The 24,599-nt window shown below is 36.7% G+C and overlaps 1 protein-coding gene across 1 annotated transcript in view; it reads left to right on the top strand.

Annotated features, from left to right (window-relative positions):
- LOC132397121 (uncharacterized) overlaps positions 1 to 24,599 on the top strand; it is a 98,974-nt gene that overhangs the window by 41,957 nt on the left and 32,418 nt on the right. Inside the window, exon 7 of the mRNA XM_059975446.1 lies at positions 18,524 to 19,330. Within this exon, the coding sequence (XP_059831429.1) occupies positions 18,524 to 19,330 (807 nt within the window). The remainder of the gene's footprint in view (positions 1 to 18,523; positions 19,331 to 24,599) is intronic.

Below are 24,599 nucleotides of genomic sequence, written 5' to 3'. Positions count from 1 at the left end.
GCCAGTTTTCAGGATACAAACTTAATTTACACAAGAATGAACTTTTTCCAATAAATGGAGAAGCATAAGCATCAGAGTTCCATAACCTCCCTTTTAAGGTAGTGAATAACCAATTTACTTAGCGTCACTGTAACAAGGAAACATAAATGTCATTAATTTGTTAAATCATATAAAACTGAGCCTAGCACAGTGGTCACCCCTGTCCGTGTCACTAATGGGCCGAATTAATGTTATCAAAATGAACATCCTTCCTAAATTTTTACACCTTTTTCAATCCATACCAACTTTCATTCCTAAAGCCTTCTTTGACTCACTAGACTCAGTCATATTGTCCTACTTATGGAAGGGTAAGCGTCCCCGACTGAATAACGTCCATCTTTAAAACTCTGGAAGTGTTGGGGGCATGGCTCTACCCAATTTCTGCTTATATTACTGGGTAGCTAACATAAGCTGACTCATCTTTTGGTCTCATTTTTACAACCAATCTGACTGCCCAATATGGGTGGCAAAGGAGCTGAACTCTATTAAGAATTTTTCCATCTCAGCACTTCTTGGATCTGCACTCCCCTTTCTTACACCAAAACCGATTGTTAATCCTGTTATCAGGCACACCCTGAGAGTATGGGCTCAGTTCAGAAAGCATAGTGGTCTCCATGGCTTCTCTCTTTCAAGTCCTATTATATATAATCATCTCTTCCAGCCTTCTGTACATGATCCAACATTTCAAAACTGGTACAGAAAGGGCATCAGGCACTTTAAAGATCTTTTTATAGACTACTGCACAACTGCTTTGCATCATTTGAACAACTGTCTGCTAAGTTTAACCTGCTCAACACTCGTTACTCCAGATATTTGCAAATTAGACGTTTTATCAGCCCTTTGATATCAAACTTCCCTGAGGCACCTGATACAATAGACAGTAGTAGCAGGAGTAGGCCATTTGGCCCTTCTAGCCAGCACCGCCATTCACTGTGATCGTGGCTGATCATACACAATCAGTACCCCATTCCTGCCCTCTCCCCATATCCCTTGACCCCGCTATCTAGAAGAGCTCTATCTAACTCTCTCTTGAAAGTATCCAGAGACTTCGCCTCCACTGCCTTCTGGGGCAGAGCATTCCACATATCCACCACTCTGGCTGAGAAAGTTTTTCCGCATCTCTGTTCTAAATGGCCTGCCCCTTATTCTTAAACTGTGGCCTCTAATTCTGGGCTTATCCATCAGCGGGAACGTGCTTCCTGCCTCCAGCGTGTCCAATCCCTTAATCCTTAATACAAGCGTCATTGATATGTTTCTCTGCATGATTCCATTGTGCAAAGGTCTAATATCTACTATTTGTGACAAGCTAGCGGGTTCTGAGGCGAGCCCCCCCTTGACAAAATTAAAACTGCCTGGGAGCAAGATTTAAATTTCTCACTGTTAGACAATGTATGGAATTCAGTTCTCAAGTTAGTTAATTCAACCCCTTTATGTGCCCGCCACTGCCTGTTACAGTTCAAGGTCGTACACAGGGCCCATATGTCTAAAACTAAATTATCTCGCATTTACCCAGATGTTGACCCCTGCTGTGACAAATGCAAAAGGGGCAAGCCTTCCCTTATTCACATTTACTGGACATGTCCAAGCTTGGAAAAATACTGGAAAGGTGTTTTCCAAACTCTATACCAAATACGTAATTACAGTTTGGAACCTAACCCTTTGATTGCTCTTTTCGGCACCTCCAGAGAGGGGGACACGTACCTAAGTCCAACCAAATGTCACTCACTGTCTTTTAACTCTCTTTTGGCCAGGCGCGCAGTCTTGCTCAGGTGGAGGGATGCTACCCCGCCCACCCACGCTCAGTGGCTCAGGGACATCATGTCCAGCCTATACCTTGAGAAGGTCCATTCTCAACTCGGACATAAAGTTCCAAAAGGCGTGGGGACCCTTTCTTGAATATTTTCAGAATCCACAGTCAAGCTAAAGGTCCATCCTTTCTTCCTGTCCTCTGCACATAAATCCCTGACCTCCAGCATTTTCTGGTAAAATTCTACGGACTCAGATTTGTAAACATACAACAGTCTGTATATTAGGAAAATACACCTTCTCTATACCAATGCAGCTCTGTAGGCACAAAGGTTCTGCTTAACCCTTTTTGCTAAAGCAATGATGGCTTGGAGATGGGGATTGGGAGGGGTGGGTCGGGGCAGGGAGGTAACCAAAGTGTGATTGTACTATCTCTTTCATAGATGTGAATTGTACATTTGATACATTTATTATGGACTCCACAAACCTCCTTTATACTGTGCTTTCTTTATTTAAAAAAACAATAAAAATATTGTTGAGAAATAAGAGAAATTGATTTTATGATAATATATTTGTTAGACATTTTGATTAACCAACACGTATCAAGTTTGGCTTAATAACAGAACATTTTACCATTGATAAATATGTTCAAGAATTGTCCCTGAAAATAGATTTCCTATGGATCATTGATTATGTGGAGAAAAAAGAAGTTACTTTTCTGTCAGACACGTGGGAACTATGTACAGTGGATTCTGGTTAATTGGGCCATCAGTTAATCAGGGCATTTGCTTATTTGGGGCAGCTCTTAAAGAACAAAAACTAATGGAGAAAATAACAACACACACAAAATGCTGGTGGAACACAGCAGGCCAGGCAGCATCTATAGGGAGAAGCGCTGTCGACGTTTCGAGCCGAGACCCTTCGTCAGGACTAACCGAAAGGAAAGATAGTAAGAGATTTTAAAGTAGTGGGGGGAGGGGGAAATGCGAAATGATAGGAGAAGCCCGGAGGGGGTGGGATGAAGCTAAGAGCTGGAAAGGTGATTGGCGAAAGTGATAGAGAGCTGGAGAAGGGAAAGGATCATGGGACGGATGGCCTCAGGAGAAAGAAAGGTGGGGGGGTGGGGGAGGAAGAAAGCACCAGAGGGAGATGGAGAACAGGCAGAGTGATGGGCAGAGAGAGAGAGAGAAAACAACTAAATATGTCAGGGATGGGGTAAGAAGAGGAGGAGGGGCATTAACGGAAGTTAGAGAAGTCAATGTTCATGCCATCAGGTTGGAGAAAATAGCTGGGATTCCCTTTGTTTATTTGGGACACTATGCTGCTTAATTGGGACAGGAGACTGTTGCCCAACAATTTCTAACTAACATCAGTCACATACAGCTTGTGTGCCATTACACCATGCTTAGAATGAGCAGTTTTTAAGTAGCAACAGTTACGTGTGCTTGTGTTCAAAAAGCAGTGACTTTTTTTACTGATAGTTGGCGATAAATAAGCATAATGACAATTCAGAACTGTTTTTCTCACTGGGGTTTCAAGCATTCAGGCTTGGAGATGCCATAAACGGACAGGAGTAAAAATGAAATGATTTCACTCCTTCAACAAATAAGGAACTGTGGAGAATTTGAAGGTTATTGACAATAATCTTGAATGTTACAATGAAAATGAAGATTTGGAAGATGCATTCATTGAAGGCATTGGACGAAGGCAGTCCATTATCTGTACTGTGTGCTGATTTTGTTCATTTACCATCAATCAAAAATATCACAGCAATGTGTGCTAGAAGAATTCCTCTGTCGATAACTATTAGAAACTAATACACAGCTTTATAGTATTGTAGTATTATTGTTAGTGTTCTGATTTGTTCTGTATTTAATTTAAATACATAATTTGTTACTCAGTTGAACGAAAATACATCTTATTTATACCCTTTTAACTATTTCAATGGAACTTTAGCTAATTCGATCAAAATGTACTGGCCCCAATGTGTCCCAATTAACCGGAATTTACTGTACATTGTGAGCTGTGGATTATAGGTACTCTTGATGTTTTGTTTTGTTTTAAAGCATTAATTACAATAGTTATTGTGCAATTTGATGTGATAAAACTTTCTTGTCATTGTCAGTTTAAAGACAAAAGGTCTGTTTAAAAAATTTCTGCACTAACCAGTGGCTGAGAATCTCACAGTTAATAATAATGTCCAAATTCTCACATCTATCTGGACTATACCTCTTCCCAGCCTGTCAGTTGTAAGAATGCCATCCCCTTCTCTCAGTTCCTCCATCTCTGTCGCATCTGCTCCCAGGATGAGGCTTTTTATTCTAGAACTAATGAGATGTCCTCCTCCTTCAAAGGAAGGGGGTTTCCATCCTCCACCATCAATGCTGCCCATGCCCACATTTCTTCCATTTCACGCACATCTGCCCTCATCCCATCCTCCCGCCACCCCAGCAGGGATACGGTTCCTCTTGGCCTCTCCTACCACCCCAGTAGCCTCAGTGTCCAGCACATAATTCTCCACAACTTCTGCCATCTCCAACGGGATCCCACCACCAAGCACATCTTTACCAACCCCCCCACACCCCCAACTTTCAACTTTCTACAGGAATCATTCCCTACATGACTCCCTTGTCCAAACATCACTCCCCACTGATCTTCCTCCTGGTACTTATCCTTGCAAGCGGAACAAATGCCATACTTGCCCATACACTTCTTCCTTACTACCATTCAGATTCCCAAACAGTCTTCCAGGTGAGACAACACTTAACCTGTAAGTCTGTTGGAGGTCATCTACTAAATATGGTTCTCCTGGTGTGGCCCCCTGTATATTGGTGAGACCTGGCATAGATTGGGAGACTGCTTCACTGAGCACCTCTGCTCCATCCGCCACAAAAACAGTGGCCACCCATTTCAATTCTACTTCCCATTCCTATTCCGATACGTCAGTCTATAATCTCCTCTACTGCCGTGATGAGGCCACACTCAAGTTGGAAGTGTAACACCTTATAATCCGTCTGGTGGAAGCCTCCAACCTGATGGCATTATCATTGATTTCTTGAACCTCCATTAATTTCCCCTTCCCCTTCACCACTTCTTCATTCCCATTTTCCTCTCTCACCTTATCTCCTCACCTCCGCCTGCTGCTGTTGCCCCTTTTCTTTCATGGAGTTTTACCTTCTATCAGATTCCCCCTTATCCCCTTCTCCAGCCTTTTATCTCATTGACCTGTCACCTATCACCTCTTTACTTCCCCCTCCCCTTCTCCCAGTTTCACCCATCACTTACCACCTTGTATTTCTTTTTCCCCTCCCCCAACCTTCTTGCTCTAACTTCTCATCTTTTGTTCCCAGTCCTGATGAAAGGTCTCAGCCCAAAACGTTGACCGTTTACTCTTTTCAATAGACGCTTCTTGGCCTGCTGAGTTTCTACAGCATTTTGTGTGTGTTGCTCTAATTTCACAATTTTACTCAGTTGTAGAGAGATGTTGCAGTGACCACTAGTCATGTGCAGTTTAGGAAATGAAATGAAACTCAACCTTATTGGAAACTAATGAATGAAGTGAGGCATGCGTTAGTCCGGTGGTGTATCAACAAGTTCTATCATACATTTTGTAGTATACCACATACTAACTCAACTTCATAAATTATTTGTTTTGGAAGTACCAGGTATTTTAAAAACTTTATTTGGTGTAGCAGAAGGCTACTGAGTGGTATTTGTTAACCAAATTGTATTTGGTTGTGAAGTGTGCTAATTGAATGCTGGCATGGAAAATTATGAAAACATTTGTAAGATTTTAGTGCTGTGAATTAATGTGATATTGGAGAAAGTACTAAAAAGGGAAACACTGAGTTGTTTGTCAGTCTGTGGAACTGTGCAGCAGTTAATTTTTGCTCCAGCTTGCAATATCTGCAGTTTCTTGTGCCTCCTCTTATCCATTCTGCTCATTACAACCTCAAAAAACTCAACTGAATTGTCAAAGATGATTTCCCTTTCAAATAACCACATCAATTCTACAAATTCCTTTTACAATTTTCTAATTGCTGTCTGTACTTCTTTAATAGATTCTTACACTCTCCTGATAACTGATGTCAAACTAACTGTTCATAACAATTGTGTTAATCTTTTCCTTTTCATATTTCTTTGAAACTTTGATAGTCCCTAATTATGTTACTTCTTTATGTTATTTAGGTCTCTTATTCATGTTACACTCATATTTTACTATATCTTTTCTTACAATTTTTTGGTCCTCCTTTATTAAATTCTGATATATTTCCAGTCCTCAGACTCAATTACTCTTCTTTGATAATAGTTAAAATATTTTCCTTTGATCTAATACTGTTTTTAGCTTCTCTTGTTCATCACAGTTGGATCACTTTTCCTGTAATGTTTTCTTTACCTTTAAGACAAATATGTGACTTGCTGGCGATATATTAATCCTTTAAATGTTAGCAATTGCTTCTCTCCTGTCATTTCTTTTAATACAGTCTATGTGACGCCCCATACTTTTTATTTTTTTAAGCTTTGAGACTTCAATTTTGGATTGAACTAAACTGTTTCCATTCTTGGCATAATATTCCATCATGAATTTTTTTTAACATGCTTAAAATACTTATTATTGAACCATTTCTCATTGCATCTACAAGATCAGCCTAACTGTTCCTTAAAACACTGATCTGGAAAACCATCTTGACTGCTCTTGTTCATTTCAATTATTTCAGCGTCCATACATTGCTAACCACCCTGCTGATAGGCTGCACTGCTTAAAGTTTGTTCATCTTGAAAGAGCGATGCACTGTGATAGTCATTCCTGCTAAATTAATTCTGCCTGGAAACATTAATGAATGGTACTACAAGGGAATGGTTTAATAAATGAAGACATGGATTCTAATCTCAACAAAACAACTGGTGAATTTAAATTCAGTTAGTTAAGTAATCTGGAAATTAAAACAAAATAATTAATCATAGTAATTGTGAGCATGAAAGCAGGATCGTTGTGTAGAAAAAAATCACGGTTCAGTGATGTTCTACAGGGCAGGAAATCTGTTGCTTGGGTGAATAATTCTCAAAAATCACAAACATTTATTTCTGTTAAGACACCAGCTAATGAAGTGTTTTCTGCTTGATATAATTAACTTCAGTTTCACCAAACAGGGTTCCTTGACAATGCATCTGGTCAAATGCTCTCACAATTATTCTTATCTCATCAAGACTACATTGGAACCATACTCGAAGCCTGTATTCAGAGTTAATAAAGCATAAGGAATCTGGCACCAGCTTGACATGTATTTTGTAGAGATAATGGCCAACTGGATTTATTCTTTTGGGGATTTGCAGTAGTTGTTTTCTGAATCATAGATTCTATTGGAAAGTGGGCAGCAGTCACCCAGTGTCTCGCTTCAGCAGCAGAGTAGCAGTGACTTCTGTTATCTTCACTCAGGAAACAGACTATATTCGCTAAGTCCTGCTACTGTTACTGTTCTCAAGCCAACCCAACTTGGCCCCTTATGCTAAAAGTCTGCAGTCCATGACCACAACAGTTTAGCGCAAAGTAGTTCGAGATTATAATCAGAATATTTCAAAGTACAAAAAATTTGAAGTAAACTTTATTGTCAAAGTACATATATGTCACAAATGCAAATGCAAAATAAATCAATGGCAATAAATAGCGAGGACATGAATTAAGAGTCCTTAAAGTGAGATCATTGGTTGTGGTAACATCTAAGTGGATGGGCAAGTGAGTGTAGTTATCCCCTTTTGTTCAAGAGCCTGATTGTTGAGGGATAGTAACTGTTCTTGAACCTAGTGGTGTAAGTCCTGAGGCTCCTGCACTTTCTACTTGATGACAGCAGTGAGAAAAGAGCATGGCCTGGGTGGTAGGGATCCCTGATGTTAGATGCCACCCTTCTACAACAGCATTTCTTGTAGATGTGCTCAGTGGTTGGGAGGGCTTCACTTTTAATGTACTGTGCCAAATCTACTACCTTTTGTAGAATTTTCTGTTCAAAGGCATTGGTGCTTCCACACCAGGCCACAATGCAGCCAGTCACCACATTCTACACTCCACATCTATAGAAGTTTATCTCCATTAAATGTCAGCAGCCTTCTAAGCCACAGGGGCATTATTAGCACAAGTGAAAGTAGACAGAACAACTGACTTAGGCAATGCATAAGCCTAATTAGCTGACTTTTGTATGGAATGTAATAACGTATGTAGGTCAAGCATTCATTGAAAAATTGATTCATAGCTGACTGATCTTGATCAGTGAAACTATTCTTCCTAATACCCATCATTCATTATTCCCTTTCAATGGAAAATCGTGCCTTAGCTTGAATATATTTAATGATTTACCTCTCTACAGATAGAGAATTCCTAATATTCACAGACTTCTGGAAGGGAGGTTCTGCGTTATCTTGGTTATAAGTGGTTAGCACTATATCTTGCCTCCTAGTTCTACTGTAGATTTCCCAAACAGGAGAAGTGACCTAACAGTTTTGATCCTGTCAAAGCCCCTTCAGAATCTTGCTGGTAGATATGTCTTGTAGATATATCATTCTGATGATTTTTATTTTTGCATAGTGGCCTTGATGAGATGTTCATTGACAAAGAAAAGATAGATGTGAAAGTATTGTTAATAGGGAATTGGCTCAAAATTATGAGATTAAAGTAAGATAATTGCTTGCAGGATATCATGGATAGATATGGATACCCTCTGAGAAATCTTCTCATTAGCCTTCTCCTAACCGTGCACACTTATATTGCAGAGGTAATTCCACTGCAGTGAGCTGTAGTGAAATTAGCCCGCTACTACATAAACGCATTAGATGATTTTCTATAAACAGCATTGCTCGAGAGTGCCAGGTTCCATCCAATTCAACTGTGAAGTTTGGGAGGGGCCTTGCCCTGGGGATTTCTGACCTGCAAAGTTACATCTGAAATTTATTGTACGAGCTTAGATCCCTTCAGCAATCTATTGCTATCATGATTCATCTTTCCAATGCAGTTTTCATTTTAAAGGTATAGAGGCAATTTGATTAAGTTATAGACTGTTGATGACTTTGAATGCTACCAAAGTATGTTGGCAATTTACGTTAGAATAATCAAACGTGACTGGAATTAAAATGCTAACATTTAAACAAGAATCAATAGGATTTTTGCTAAAATCTTTCTGGTTCACTGGTGTCCTTCAGGGAACAAAATCTACCCTTCTGTCCTGGTATGACTACCCCCTATAATGGCCTACCAAACCACTGAAAATTCAAGGGCAGTTAGGAATGGTCAACAAAGGTTAGCTTGGTCAGCAGTAGATATCTTGTGAACATTTAAAAGAAACTTGGCACCCAGACACAGATGGTAGCAATTCCATTTTCTCCCTGTGTATTTCCATTGCCTGCATGTTTAACACAAGAACTTCTCAACATATCTGCATTATCAGTAGCCATCCAACAGGGCATTTGTCTCACTTACTTAAACATAGATTTTGTACAGTGAATGAGAAAAGATGTTTGAAAATTAGTGTCTGAAACTCTTCAGAAGTAAAATTCATCTTCGGGTGACATTTGCTAAACGCAGAATACAGAAGTGACAATTTCCAGTAAAATCACTGAAAAGAGCTTAGGAAGGAGAGCCTATTCAACAGCCATGTTTGCTGCTGTCTACACATTTTACTTGTTGATACCTTTACTGCACATATTTATCTAAATTTACTAATTACTAAATAATTGATTTAGAAACCAACTCAATCTCAGAATTATGAAGGTGTGACTTCAAATTCAGTTTTTTTTTCAATAATTGGATTGAGAGTATTAGGAAACACTTGCACTTATCTCAACTCTGTATAATTGACACTGCCTAAATATTACAGATGAGTGCATCAATCGTTTGAAAGTTATACAAATGTTGGTGCATTATAGTAGAAGAAACACTGTCCATCGTTAATTGTGATGTACAGGATAATTGTTTACTCTGTGAACTGCATGTATACCATGGGTGAAATGCAAAATATGATGCTAGAGTAAATGGCGAAAACAAAGCAGCATGCTATATTGGTTTCAGTGAAATTGCTGATACTGTTGAAACTGAAAGCATTAATGAGGAAGCAGTACACATAGCAATGCTGCAAGGTTGTGAGTAGTATTAGGTTTAAATACTTAGCAGATCGCAAAGCCATCATCAACTTCCAGAGGTAGATTATTACTAACTCTTAAAAGACTATTTAGATTTGAAAGTGACAGGGCTTACTTCCTGTGGTGAGTTTAGTTTATGTATTGTGCAAATACAGCAACTCAGTGCTATTCAGTGGCTATCAGCAATGAAGCAGTCAGCAAGATGCCATCTTCAGGGTGTAACTTTTCTAATACATATTAATTTTGAATGCTACAAATATTTAATCATGTGGGATGATCAGCATTTGAAATCTGTAAATTTTACTATAAAGATGGTTTCAGTATTTGAAAATTTATCTCAAATTTTTTTGTACCTAATGAAAGTTGAATATTGATCATATCTTGCTTAAGTATAAATATTTAGTCATGATCATTTGAAGTACATTGTATGTGTAACAGACTATAAACTAAATGAAAGAATACTGAACATCAAGAATACATTTGCTATATTGTAACATACTTATTTTTTTGACTACTGAGCTGTAGGTTGAACTAAATTTTATTTGGATGAGAATTTTATTTGGATTTGATTCTTTGTAACTGCATCTTTTGTAAAATAACCAGCAGTGATATTTTTATGGAGTTGAAGATGATTATGAATCAGCTATAAATTTAGGAATAAAGTATTTGTCAATGTTTCTTTATTACAATCTTAACGTTTATTCAATGACTGTGTTTTCAGTTTTTATTGAAGGTGTTATACTCTTATGGGCCCAAGTTACTAATCCACATTTCCATGTTTTATGGAAACGTGCCACATTTGCCTTTTGCATATCTTCAAAATGTATCACTTGTTTCAGTTTTATGTTATAAATGTAATAGTTTGTAGTTTTTCCACATGTATTCTCAAATTTATTTCTTATTTTATGCAGTTGTATGTGCAGAAGAAATGAATACTTTTAAATTACTATGACTGTTTAATTGTCAACATTTAGAAACTCTGGAAAATCACAATGATAGTAGTTACATAATTTACAAACAGTATTAAAGCAACCACAGGAAAGCTCCAGGGACTTAAATAAAAATGATTTAACAAAATTCTAATGTTGGGCGTAAGTTCAGGATTATTAAACATTTGCAATTTCATGTCATTCTAAACTCAGGTTTTGCTGAATTCGAAGTGAGCTGGTATTCTTTGTCATGCAGCCTGCAGTGAATTGTTGCACCACGACATACTCAAATTGTGTAATTTGATTGTAGTAGCCCTCACTGCTGTTTATTGAGATATCCTTTGTGAGTAGCAATGAAAAGTTCTATAAATGTAATAAAATTGGCCATGAATACAGGTTTGTTTGAGGCAGACATGCAAGGTCAGAATATAACATTGATCTAACAAACTCAGGTAGCATTAATAAGTTTGAGCTTGTGAAATCATTCTATTTTCTCACTGTCTACTTGTGCTTTGGCTAATTTGTTAAGTATGAGCTATTGTGCATTATACTTCACAAATTATTTGAGTGATTAATTGGGCCACTGTATCCTTAGGAGCTATATATCCACTGAGAGATCTGTGGAGAATTAAGTTTGATCTAATGTGAGAAAAACATGACTAACTTGCTCATTTATAAGAAAGTTTCTTTTTTGTAAACCAATTTTATTATGTTGTATTAATCTTTTAGAATACTTCAGAATGGTATATAAAGTAGCAAATCATTAATTTTTTTAAAAACAAGATTCTGCAGATGCTGGAAACCTTGAGCAGCATGCACACAAAACGCTGGAGGAACCCAACAAGTCAGGTAGCATCTGTCAAGGGGAATAAACAGTTGATGATTTCTTTATCTGGAAATGTCAGCTGTTTGTTACCCTCAATAGATGCTGCTTGACTTGCTGAGTTTCTCCAGAATTTTATGTTCCGTATAGTTCTTTTTGTTTTCTTTCTCCTGAAAATAAACATAGAATTGTAACTTACTTATTTTGTTGGCAGAACTATTCAATCTCCCTAAAATGGAAGGAATAACCTTTTCTTCTAAATGTGTAATGAAGCAAAAGAGAATGTAACCACACTTCCTAATATACATTGGTTACTATGATCACTTAAGTTCTACATCCATATACAGTATTTTTCGTCTGTGCTTTCAGAAAAACGTAATTCCAGTTGTACGTGAAATTGTGAAATGTATGAACTGCAGATTTTAATGTGAATAACTCAGATTTGTCGTGATCCTTGTAAAATAAAATATAATAATAGACTGGAATGAAACAGAAGCTTTTGGAAATATTCAGCAGGTCTGTTAATGACTGAAGAGAGAAACAGAGCGAATGTTTTAGGTTGACAATCTTACATCAGAACCATATCTTTTTTGAACTAGTGTGCATGATTATTGTGTGCCTGCACTTTCCTGGCTCAAATGCAGTGGGAAGATCTTACTGAAATACACCCTTAAACATTGTGGGCCGCAGGGCCTGTAATGTGCTTTAGATTTCTCTGTTATATATTAAAGCAGGTGGTGAGATAGAGACAATAGCTATGCTTTGTAAATATAGTCTGGAACTCTTGCCTCTGGAATTCTTCAGAGTGAAACTTTGACAGTAATGAAAAATAAATTTCAGAGATCTATGTTACGACAGAGATGATAAAATTGAAGTAAATGTTTTGAAGCAATAAAATTATTTTAAAGTACTTTAAAATAAAAAGTGACAGCTTAAAGTAAAGCTAAATATTAACTTCTCTTCCCATTGAAAGCATTGGGATCTCAGATCTGTGACAGGTCAGTGTCAAGGATCCCAACAAGACAAGATTTTGCCATTGAACTCCACATGGAGTCTATTAACAAATCATAATGACAGATGCTGCACCATCTGGCATCCAGTAGTCCTGACCCATGCATGCATTATACTTAAGTCCATTTAAATGGATGTTTGCTCTTTAGACCACTTTCCATCCCAAGTAAATCTTGTGAATTAATTCTTTGTTAGGGGCATAAAATTTTATAAACATTTCCACTCTGAGCTGATTTGCTGTCATCTCAGGAAGTAGCCACTGTATTTTCAGATTGAATTCTGCTATATCTTCTCCAGTGAACAGTGGAAGTATGGTGCTCTTCTTTCAATTACCTTGAACAAAATATCTCATATATGGAAATCAGAGCAGCGGATGTAATGAATAGAAGCAGATGTTCCATTACACAACTAAGCACCTCTATGGCTTTTCAAAACAAGTTATGCAAAATAGTTAATGCTATCCATTTCTACTTAAGAGATTCCATCCAAATACCTAACCGATATTTCTTTGTGCCTCCAGATTTTGCATAGTTGACCAGGAATTCCAAGATGATCTCTTTGCAATTTGAATATTATGTTTAAAAAAAAACTTTTACTATTCTGAGTTAGATAAATTTTCAAAACATTATTATAACTAACCACTTTTGTACATTTTACGATCTCGTGTCTGAATAAGGTTAAATTTCTACCTTGGCAGAAAATTAGGAATAGTCAGAGAGATTAATATTGCCTATTCATCCCATGACAAGACTTGACTGGCAGTAAATTTAATCCTGCTAGAATACTTCCATGTGTCTTGAGGCAACAGTTCTTCCTTTAAGAAGTTCTTGTAGCTCTTATCTTTTAGGTGATTTTACCTTTTATACTTCCTCTTATATAATTATACTGCTACCTTGAAGTAACAAATTTAATAATGTCTTTAATATTTGCTTCGATGTGCATATTTGATCTTTCAAAAGGTTCACTTTATTTCCCTAAGAAAGTGCAAGAACAGATAGATAATTTTGAAGTTCTGAATGCCTAAGTATGATCAGGCTGAATTGCTGCAATTCCCATGTCTTTCTGTAATAGTATAAAATATTGAGTTTACTGCATTTATCACTTTGAGTTTTTTTGATATTGCAGACTAACTTCGAACCTCTGGATGTAGGTATATATCTTTCCCTGAAGTTTTTTGTTTAGAAACTACAGGCTGCTTTTGTCCTCCACATTCAAAACCAGAAAGGAAGATCAATGTAAGATGATATTCAGTATATATTTGGTATCAGCATTTCCATAATGCAGTTGGTGTAAGATATCGATCAACTCCCAAGGTGTTTATTGTTTTGCCCTTTGCTAAAACAACTTAATCAACCATTTTACTACTCCTTAAAGAATTATTTATAGGAGGTAAAGATCTATGCCAGGAGATTGGAGGGCATAGCAACATTTTGTAGACTACGTGAAGCAATTTCTAGTTTTAAAAAAAAGTTATTAAAATTCAAGGACTTTGATTTGCATTGTGAAGTTCCTCTCGTTCTAGGTCATCATGTGCTAACATTAGCCAGTATATGAAGGAGCTCGGGCTTCCACATTAGTCGCTGACAACATGCTCTGTCAGTCTAGGTTCTGTTTCTGTCATCGATCACCTCTGTTGCCTGTTTCAATGGATCATAAAAGGAACCTTCCTGTGAATTTTCAAAACCAACAAGTGGAGACCAACATGAGTAGGTCTCAGCTAACCTTCATCTGACATTCCCTGCAAAACTTCAAATCCCACCTCCCAACTTACTGATCCCACTCTCTACCTGACAGTCACTCCCAACATCTCACCCACATCTTACTGACTTCCTCTAACTACTAACCACAAACCATATGCCCTTGACTCAGCTGATCCATACTACCCCTGATACCCTAGCCTACAACCAGTCCTTGCTCCCTGGTGGATCATCCATACAGAGGGTACCTGAGTATTACATGGTGACACCTTAACACATCTTTACTGGTGCCTTACCGTCCAGATTTGAGCCACTTCTTTGAGCCCTTTTCACTCCATCCACCAGGCATGATTTCCTGGTGGCTACCCATTTTAATTCTTTGGTCCATTACCTCATCTACTGTCACAATGAGGCCACTCTCAGGTTGGAGGAGCACACCTTGTATTTCATCTGGATAGCCTCCAACCTGATAGGATGGACATTGATTTCTCTTACCTCTGATAATTTCATCCCCATCCCCCTTCTCTCTTTTTAACACTTAATTCTGGCTCTCCTCTTACCCTTTCTCTTCTCCTCACTTGTTCATCACTTTCCTTTGGTGTCCCTCATCCATTCTCATCAGATTCCTCCTTCTTCAGTCCTTTATCTTTTCCATGTTTCACCTCCCAGATTCTCACTTCAATCCCCCTCTCCCTTCCTCCCCATCTTCTTATTCACGCCTCATCCCCCTTTCCTTTCCAGTCCTGATAGAAGAGTCTCAGCCTGAAATGTCGTCTTTTTATCCCCTCTGTAGATGCTGTCTGAGGTACTGTGTTCCTCCAGCATCTTGTGTGTTGCCCTGAATTTCCAGCATTTGCAGAATCTCTTGTGTTCCAGGTTTGGTAGTATTTATTGAATTTGTATCTCTTTGTTTGAAAATTATCACTACCATCAGCACTACATCTCCTCCTCCACCTGTATAGAGGCATAGAGCATTACAGAATTAAATGGCTCTTCATCCATCTAATTCATGCCAAACTCTTATTCTGCCTAGACCCATTGATCCGCACCTGGATCATAGCTCTCCATACCCCCTCCATCCATATACTTATCCAAACTTCTCATAAATGTTGCAGTCAAATTCACATCCACCACTCCAGGTAGCAGCTTGTTCTGCACTCGCTCCACCTTCAGAATGAAGAAGTTCTCCCATCGGGTTCTCCTTAAACCTTAAACCCATGACCTCTAATTCTAATCTGACCCAATCTCTGGAAAAAGCCTGTTTGCATTTACTCAATATATACTCCTCATAATTTTGTATACCTGTAGAATCTCCCCTCATCCTCCTGTGCTCCAGGGAATAAAGTTGTAACTTATTCAACCTTTTCCTATAAGTCTTCAAGTCCTGGTAACATTCTTGTAATTTTTTCTGTAGTCTATCAATCTTAATGATGTCTTTCCTGTTGGTAGGTAACCAGAACTGCACACAATACACCAAATTTGGCTTTACCAACGTCTTACACAATTTCAGTGTAACATCCCATCTCCTGTATTTGATACTTTGATTTAAGAAGGCCAATGTGCCAAAAGTTCTCTTTATTGCCCTATCTGTGGCTCCACTTTCAAGGAATCCTGGATATGCTTTCCCATATCCTGCAGTTCTATCTCACTCCTCAGCGTCCTACCATTCATTGTGTAAGTCCTTTCCAGGTTTGTCCTTCCAAAGTGGAACACCTCACACTTGTCTTCACTAAATTCCTCTGCTATTTTTCAGCCCATTTTTCCAGCTGGTCCAGATCCCGCTGCATCATTTGATGGCTTATCTCGCTGTCCACTATACCCCCAATCATGGTGTCAACCATCTATTGCCACTCTCTGACTTCTGCAGTCAATGTTGAATCCGACTTACTACCTTATCCTAAATGCTAAGTGACTGAATTTTCTTGATCAGCCTCTGATGCACAATTTTCTCCAAGACCTTGCTAAAATCCGTGCAGACAACGGCCACTGCCTTTCCTTCATTAACTTCAATGTAATCACTTTCTATTCCAGCCAATATAAGAACAAATTTGTCATTTTTCAGGTGAGATGTTAAACATAGACCTTGTCTACTGTCCCTCAATCAATATCACTTTTTAAAATAAAATGATTACCTTCTTACTGTTTGTGAGACTTATTTGCGTAAATTGGCTGATGCTTCCTATATTACTGCAGTGATTTAACCTTTGACTGTAAGCTGTTTTAGGATGACTTGTAAAAGATGCAACATTACTAACTGCAGTTATTTTTATCCAGTTACATCTTTAAAAATTTTATTTATGATAGTTAAACCTAATTTAGAGCATGTATTCCAGTTATATGTCCTTTAAATTTTAATTAGCTAATATTGAATATTGACATTTAATACCAAATGATAAAAACACAGTACTTTGAGTTCAGTTGAACATGCCAATGGGACAAGAATGAATTTAATAATAAAATTAAAATAAGAAATTGGTTCTAGGGCAGGCAAATTGATTAATAATGTCACAATATTGTAAGGTTTTAAAGCTTATATTTTGCAGATCATATGTGGAGAATGCAAACATATCTATTTTAATTAATCCAGAAGCCAAGGGTACCATTTAGTAGTATTTATTCAATATGTATGTATTTTACAAGCTGCTAAAATTTATTATAACAATTATGCACATGGTTAGAACAGGAAGAAAAGAAGGAAGCTTCAAGCCATTCTAATGAAAGCATTATTGGATGAATACATACGAACCTCTAGTAAGCAAAAATATTGGTATTTAACAATTTCAATTCACTTCACTCTTTAAAAGCAAAAGTAAAATTAAATATGCAATTTTTTCCTTTCAAACAATAAATAAAACTGTTTTTGAAATTTAACCACACTGGGCAGTGTTTTGGACTGTGCTTTGCTTGTCCAAATGTGTAAGCTGTTAAGATTTGAAAGGGTAATGAATGCAAAGAAATAAATCTTTCAGGTTTCTGTACCATAAAGAAAAATAACTAAAATTTAACACCAAACACGAGGAAATCTGCAGATGCTAGAAATTCAAGCAACACACACAAAATGCTGATGGAACGCAGCAGGCCAGGCAACATCTATAGGGAGAAGCATTGTCAACGTTTTGGGCCGAAACCCTCGGCCCCAAACGTCGACAGTGCTTCTCCCTATAGATGTTGCCCGGCCTGCTGCGTTCCACCAGCATTTTGTGTGTGTTGCTAAAATTTAACACAGTGATTGCAGAGGACATTTAGTATGAGTCTGCAATATACAAGAAAATGTCATTTTGAAAAATGATTTTGAAATTGTTTACATTTCTAGACTCATATAACCTTCATGAGAGGAAACATTTTTGGATTTTAATAGTAGTACATATTTAAGTGTTTTAACATATATTTTACATGATTTTATGTGATAATTGGACTGTTTGGCTGAATGAGCTCAGGTGGTTTGAGTAGCACTTGTAATTGCCTACAGATAACTGCTATAATAACGTAGAAATATTACTTTTGCCCACACACACACACACACACACACACACACACATATATATATAGCAACATATGTAATTCTGTCTCATTGATTGTATAGATTATAACTGTTTGTCTTAATCAAGGTCTTGTTGGCATGGCTGTATTATTGCAGTAACATGTAAGATTCTTTGCTCATACAGTTAAGTATCTACTAGCAGAATCACATATTTCAAAGTCAGCCATTCCTACTATTTTGCTACCATTATCAAACAGAAATAATGTTCTCCTTTCTTTACAATAATACTTTACCCCAAAAATTCAAGATAAAATTTTTTCTGCATTAAACTGGACTTAATCATACAAGATATAAGATTTATGTGACTCGTGACACATTAATTCCAAGTATCTCTTTCCTACTTATTTAGTGGTAAACCAGTTCTCACTGAACTGCTTCAGCCCAAGAAATAAGAAATGTGAGTTATTAAAACAATACAAGCTAATTCCATATTGCGTTGTTAGTTCATAGTAAACTATTTGCTCAAGCTCATCATACCAATTCTGCTTTTTCTTGGTGACATTATGTACTTTGAAAATGAATATTTCTTCAGATAAGTCATTGCTGTGAACTCAAAAGAAATGACATTCAAACCCTGTATATTGGCAGTAATTTACATCATGTACCATTTCAGCGGAAGCGAAGTGCAAGAAGGCTAACCTAGGAAGACATTCCATTGAAAAATCCACTGGAAATCCAGGGACCTCCAGAAAACCAGAGCTTCTAAATAAGGATGACCTTGAAAGACTTGAAAGTACCAATCCCAACAAAGGTGGAAAACGTAGCAACAAAGATGGAGACTGTAGCCCAAGCCCTAAGAAAAAGAAGCTGGAACAATTCTTCAAAAGCAGCCATGACTTGCCTGTTGATTCTTCAAGAGAAAAGCTTGGTTGTCCCACTTCTGGTCTGGGTCCATATGAGTATGTATGTTCTATGAAGCAAGCTAGCAATCTTCATATAACTACCTCATCTCCTGTACCTCAAAGGCCTCAATTTGTAGGCCGCAGTGGACAGGAACATGAAATCAATAAATTGAATGCAGCACAAACAAAATATCCATCACCAATGGACAATCGAATTCCCACTCGACAAAGGCTCAGGCATCAAGAGGGAGACACATTTGACCGTCCAGGAACTTCCTCACAGCAAAGTACTCTATCTCAATCATGCACCAGAAGTGAGATAGACTTAAGGTCCCAACAAAAGGTTAATGAAAAACATTTAAGTTCTGGCTTTCTCCAAGCAATGGACTCTGGGTTTCTTCAAAATACTGAAGAAAACACTTTAACACCAGAAACTTCAGGTGGACGACATGGGGCTGTGGCTAAGGAAGGTCTTCCAAAAAGCCAGCCCACATCGTACTGTCCGAATTGTGTAATACTACAAGAAAAAATTCGACAGCTCCAGGAGGAACTAGATCGACTGAAGTCTAACTTGCCAGGTAAGTCAATATATATGACGTGCTGTAGCAAATTAGTGGTTCATATGTTTGTTTATTCTTCTGTTTTAAAGCTGTGGCTGGCAGTTTAACCAACCTATCAACTGTGGTTTTCATATTATTTGGAGGTGATATAGATCACCTATAGGAAAATTATACTTTTTGTGGACAATGCTGGCTTGCTGATAGATCCAAGGAATAGCATTAGTGCTGCATAGCCATGGCTCTTAGAAGGGGGGAGGTGACCCATTTAGATGTGTTGAATATGGAGGAGTTGGAATGGGAGAGAAGAGGATAGTGGGAATTCAATCTAAATTAGAAGGATCGAGACAGTATCCTGTTTGTTGGCCTGCATAGGCTGTATTTTAAATCAATGCTTCTTTCACATACTATCTTAAGGATAAAGATTTGATTTTAGGTTTGTGAATGGTGGCTGGATGATCTAAAGGGCCAGGCCAAACATGCATATTAATTTTCTTTAATTCAAATAAAGCCTTTTTGAATATCATTGCATATTTAGTTGAAGTACTCAGTAAAAAGCAAGAATACTACATATACCACATAACTTTGTCATATTGGTTGCAGTTGTATTCGGTGCACTCAACAATTCTAATTCAATAATTGAATAGAAACTAACGATTTGTGCCAGTTGTTCAATGAATCCAGATCTTTCCTGCTTCTAGACTTTCACAGCAACATTACTTCTACATTTTTGTAAAGAATATATCTTACTTTTGTAATTTTTAGTTGTTAAAGGGAATAATTAAGGAAAATAATCACAGTTGCAAATCTAGCAGTCAATGAGGAAAGCAATAACATCCTCACAAAGGGGTAGTAGGAAAATGAGAGAAGTAAGGTTGAAGATTTTTTAGAAGAAATGTACCTGTACTTTGATCACTGTCAAAAAATTTATTTTTTCCAACCAAGTTAGTCTAATCTTTATTCAGTTTATTTTCAGGTAACTTGTAATGAAGGCTTCTGAATATGGGGATTAGAACAGAATTTTAACTGTTTTTGAGGGTTGTAGGTAATCTTCCAGTGCCTCTCAATTGTATTGGTCTTCATGACCCCTTATGGAGTTGGACTTCATTTCAGAAACAGCCAATTAACCACGTGATCTTTTAGCTTTAACCTCGGCAATCACTTTCTAACTTCAATTAGTTGAAAATGTCAGAAATGCAGGTATGGTTACATGGCTGATTTCCCTAGTAGGTTGCTAACCATTTTGAGTTTACAAACAAAACACACTGAAGCATGCAGATGATCAGTCCTAAAAGCTATAAGCTGGTATATTTATAATATTCATTTTTCACAGTTCAAAATCCTCAATTCTTTTCTACATTTCTATACACACAGATGCAAATTAAGTTTTGTTTATAACATCCTTTGTTTTAATTCAGAGGGTGTTGCTTTCATGTGTTGTCTGAAGAACAATCGTAGCTAGACTGTGAATGAAATTTGGCTTTGGTTTTATTCACGTAGCTCCTTATTGAAGTTGTTTTTATTGTCAACAAGGAACTTATATTTGTGTTTAAATAATTTTTTTCAAATCAGAAATAGCTAATGTGCAGAAATATGATAGAAGGTGACAAACAAAACCTTACACCAACATTAAGTGGGACATAGTTTGGTGGTTTAGAAGAATAGGTTGTATCTGATGACTGGATTATGGTATGTATGATAGTCACTTCCAAATATTTTGATTCAAATGTCTTATATCCATCCTGTTTGTATTGTGTTTTCAATTGAAAAAGTATTTTACTACTCTTTTATTTACCTTTTATCTCAGATCTGATGAACTTTTATGTAGCAGAACATTTTGTGTTCATATTGCAGAGAGTTCTATAGCATTTCTTTAGAAAGCTGTTTTAAAACTTTTTTAAAGATTTTTTAATGAAATAATTTGAGAACAAATCACTTTTTAAGATTGAAATTGTTAAATTGTAAAATTGAAATTTGTTTATCACTGGATAAATTGTTTATAAAATAAACATTTTTGGAATTGTGGCTCGCAGTTCCAGCCCGTAAGGTACTTTTTTGTCAGCAGGTGGAGCTATTGTACTTAGTGAATAATTTGGGTCGCCAGTTTATTTGGGGTGATGACTAATGGCTCTTGCTAACTTACAGAATACGAAATTTTATTATCTGTCAAGTGGTCTGAGACATTAGCAGCAGACTTCACTTAGTTTTACAGATGTAGGCCCAGTTATTTATAAAATCCAGTTTTAAATGACTGTATGCTTTTATAACTAAAATCGATTACTGTTCCATTCTGTGTTCATGAATCACCAACCAAGAGAACAAAGAAGATGGTATAATTCCAGAAGCTCATATCCTCTCTGATGAGGTATTAAGAAGTACATTTCAGAAAATTGGGCTTTATTTTTTAAGTGTACATAGTTAAAGAATGGTATTTATTTCATCTGCTTCCTTGTGCAATTTCTAACTTGTGGGGAAATGCCATATTTAATCTTTTTTCCTGCAAACTATCAAAACTTAATTTTCCCTAGCAAATTCATCCTGATTTAGTTGGACGAAATTACTTCAAATATGTTATATTCCGTTCAATCTCACACTTGATAAGACCACAATTAGAATACAGTGTTCAAGTTCGATTTTCATAGTATAGGAAAAATATAGAAACTTTTCTTACAAAGAGGTAAACAGATTACTAAATAGAAATGTTTGAAACTATGGAAGATTTTGACAGAATAGGCAAAAGGAAAACACTCTCTTGAACAGACAACAGTATTGAACACCAAATTATAAAACAAGAAATCAAGTAGAGAGTGTTGCGAATTTGGATACATTTAAGAAAAGAATGTGGAATATGATCATAATGTGAGGCTAAATGTATACATGAAGAAAAAAAGAATGGTTGGATGTGCTGATGGAAATGAATGTCGAAAGGCAGGAGGAAGCAAGTAAAACATAAATATTGACTTGGACTAATTAGAAACATGAGATTCTGCAGATGCTGGAAATCCAGAGAAACACAGACACAATGCTGGAGAAACTCAACAGGTCAGCTAGTATCTATGGAAAGGAATAATCAGTTAACTTTTTGGACCAAGACAGGATTAACTAGATCATGTGGACTGCTCCTACTCTGTGAAATTCTAAGTAGTATGTGCTTTGTGATCAATTGCATTCAATCGCATAACTTAATAGCTTTATGCAAATAAATGGTTTGTTCTGGATTATTTAGCATTACTTGAAAAAAAATCAACCAGCTTTAAGTCACCCTTGCAACCCCAACATGAATTCTGTGTTCAGGTTGCACAGAATGATTTAATTTTCCATGCTGTACACCTGTCGGTGGATACACAGGGAATATGGCATTACCAGCACACCACTAGACTAGCATCCCTCCAGGTAAGTGATACTTAGCTAAAATCTCCCAATGTAGGTTATAATATTCCTTTATCTCCATGATTTCCTTGACCATCTTCCCCTCCCATTTCACACAAATAGCAGTAAAAATTTTGCCCCGCTTCCATTCTCCAGTTTTTCTTTGTTAAACTTACAAAACTTACTTCCCTGTTTCTTATCCCTGTTACACCTCTTTCAACCCTCCATTAAAAGACTTATAAAGCCCTTTGGCCATTTTCCTGAGCCCAGCTTTTAGGAAGCACCAGGGATTTCAGGCAAAAATGTCTTATAGACTGTTCTAATAAAATTTAAAGTAGTGGATAACATTTACAACTGATTGATGTTATTTGATTTTAATTGTATTCTATTCATCAATTTAAAAAACACACATAACAATAAGTTATGAAATTATTGTACCACAAAAGCACACACTGGACTACAACAATCATTTATACCTTGATTGTAATATTGAAATATGGGACACAATATTGAATTCTAAATGATTGTAATTTCTAATTTATATGAAATACTTTGTAAAACATATGGTCTTTGTAGTGGCAGGAATGTTGGGACCTGTCACCTTTCTTGGTTGGATTAGGTGAAAAAGAAAATGATGGAAGTTGCCTGGCAAAGTTTAGGATAGTTACAAAGTGTATGCAATGGAGGAATTTACTCCATCATAACTCTCAGTGATTTCTTCAGGTTGTCATGTCATTTACTGTGTGACTTGTGAAACAAAGAGTATGGCATGCAGGGCAACTTTATAAATAACACAGAAAATATACTTTTTTTTGCTATATTAGCAAGCTACATATCACCTGGATTTGATCAACATTTTGGAGGATTCCTGATATGTTTTGTTGATCAAATGGATGATTTCACTTTTATATAGTTTTTAAAGTGTATCAATTCTTCATTCCATCTCTTGAACCTACAGTGCACCCATTGTACCGTTATCTTTGTTTTTTCTGGAACTATTTTTCCTGTGTTAAATTTAGTAATAAAGCTTGAAGTGCTATTCTGAGCTAACAATCTCGTAATCTACTTGTTTAAATCTATTGTTTTGTCTACTATCATATATTAGGTTACTGTTGTAAAATACCCAACAATATGACTTTTTGTTTCCCGTTGCAAAAAAAATGTAGACTCATTACTATATTCCTTTCTGATTCATTTTTATTACAACAATTTTAGAATATTACCGGGATGTCTGAACTAAAAGTGAAGAATACTTCCTTTTTAAACTAGTTTTAGTTACAGTAATATGTGACCATCAACAATTTTTATGATTCCGTAAGTTAATTGAGTGAAATGACATACTGTAAGGAAGTAACGTCCTGATGCTCTAATTTCTTCATGCTGTTTGTGATGAAGCTAATAAAGATTTATTTGATTCCTCTTGTAATTATGACTAACTATTAAGCCTTTTAGGCAATAACTATTGAGAAATACTTTTTTTAAAGTTTATGTGGTTGCTTAATTAGCAATGAATTTATATGAATGATGGCACATTTTGGAAGGGGTTATTTGGGCTCTGATGTTGGTGAACAAGAAGTCAAGTGATTACTGATAATTTGGCATGTTCAAGGAGCCTTTTCTGTATTGAATTTACTGATGAACTTTTACAATGCTACCTGCTGAATTGTGAATACATCAACAATAATAATGTATAAGAAAGTGATAATATCCAAGGGCTGTCATACACCAGAGGAACAGAGACTCTGATAACTGCAGTTCAGTATCTGAGATGCTTTCGAAAAGATGGCTTGGCAATATCAACAGATAAAGGTAAGAAGTTTATTTTTGTTTTAATTTTCTTAGTTCAGTATTGTCTGAAGAAAAGATGCCATAAACAATCATATTATTTAAATTGGCATTGTATCTGTAGAAATCATAATGT

Source organism: Hypanus sabinus, chromosome 7 (assembly GCF_030144855.1).
Source record: "Hypanus sabinus isolate sHypSab1 chromosome 7, sHypSab1.hap1, whole genome shotgun sequence".
Taxonomy (NCBI): domain Eukaryota; kingdom Metazoa; phylum Chordata; class Chondrichthyes; order Myliobatiformes; family Dasyatidae; genus Hypanus; species Hypanus sabinus.
Note: the sequence above shows the minus strand (reverse complement) of the source record. Positions and strands in the feature narration are given on the sequence as shown.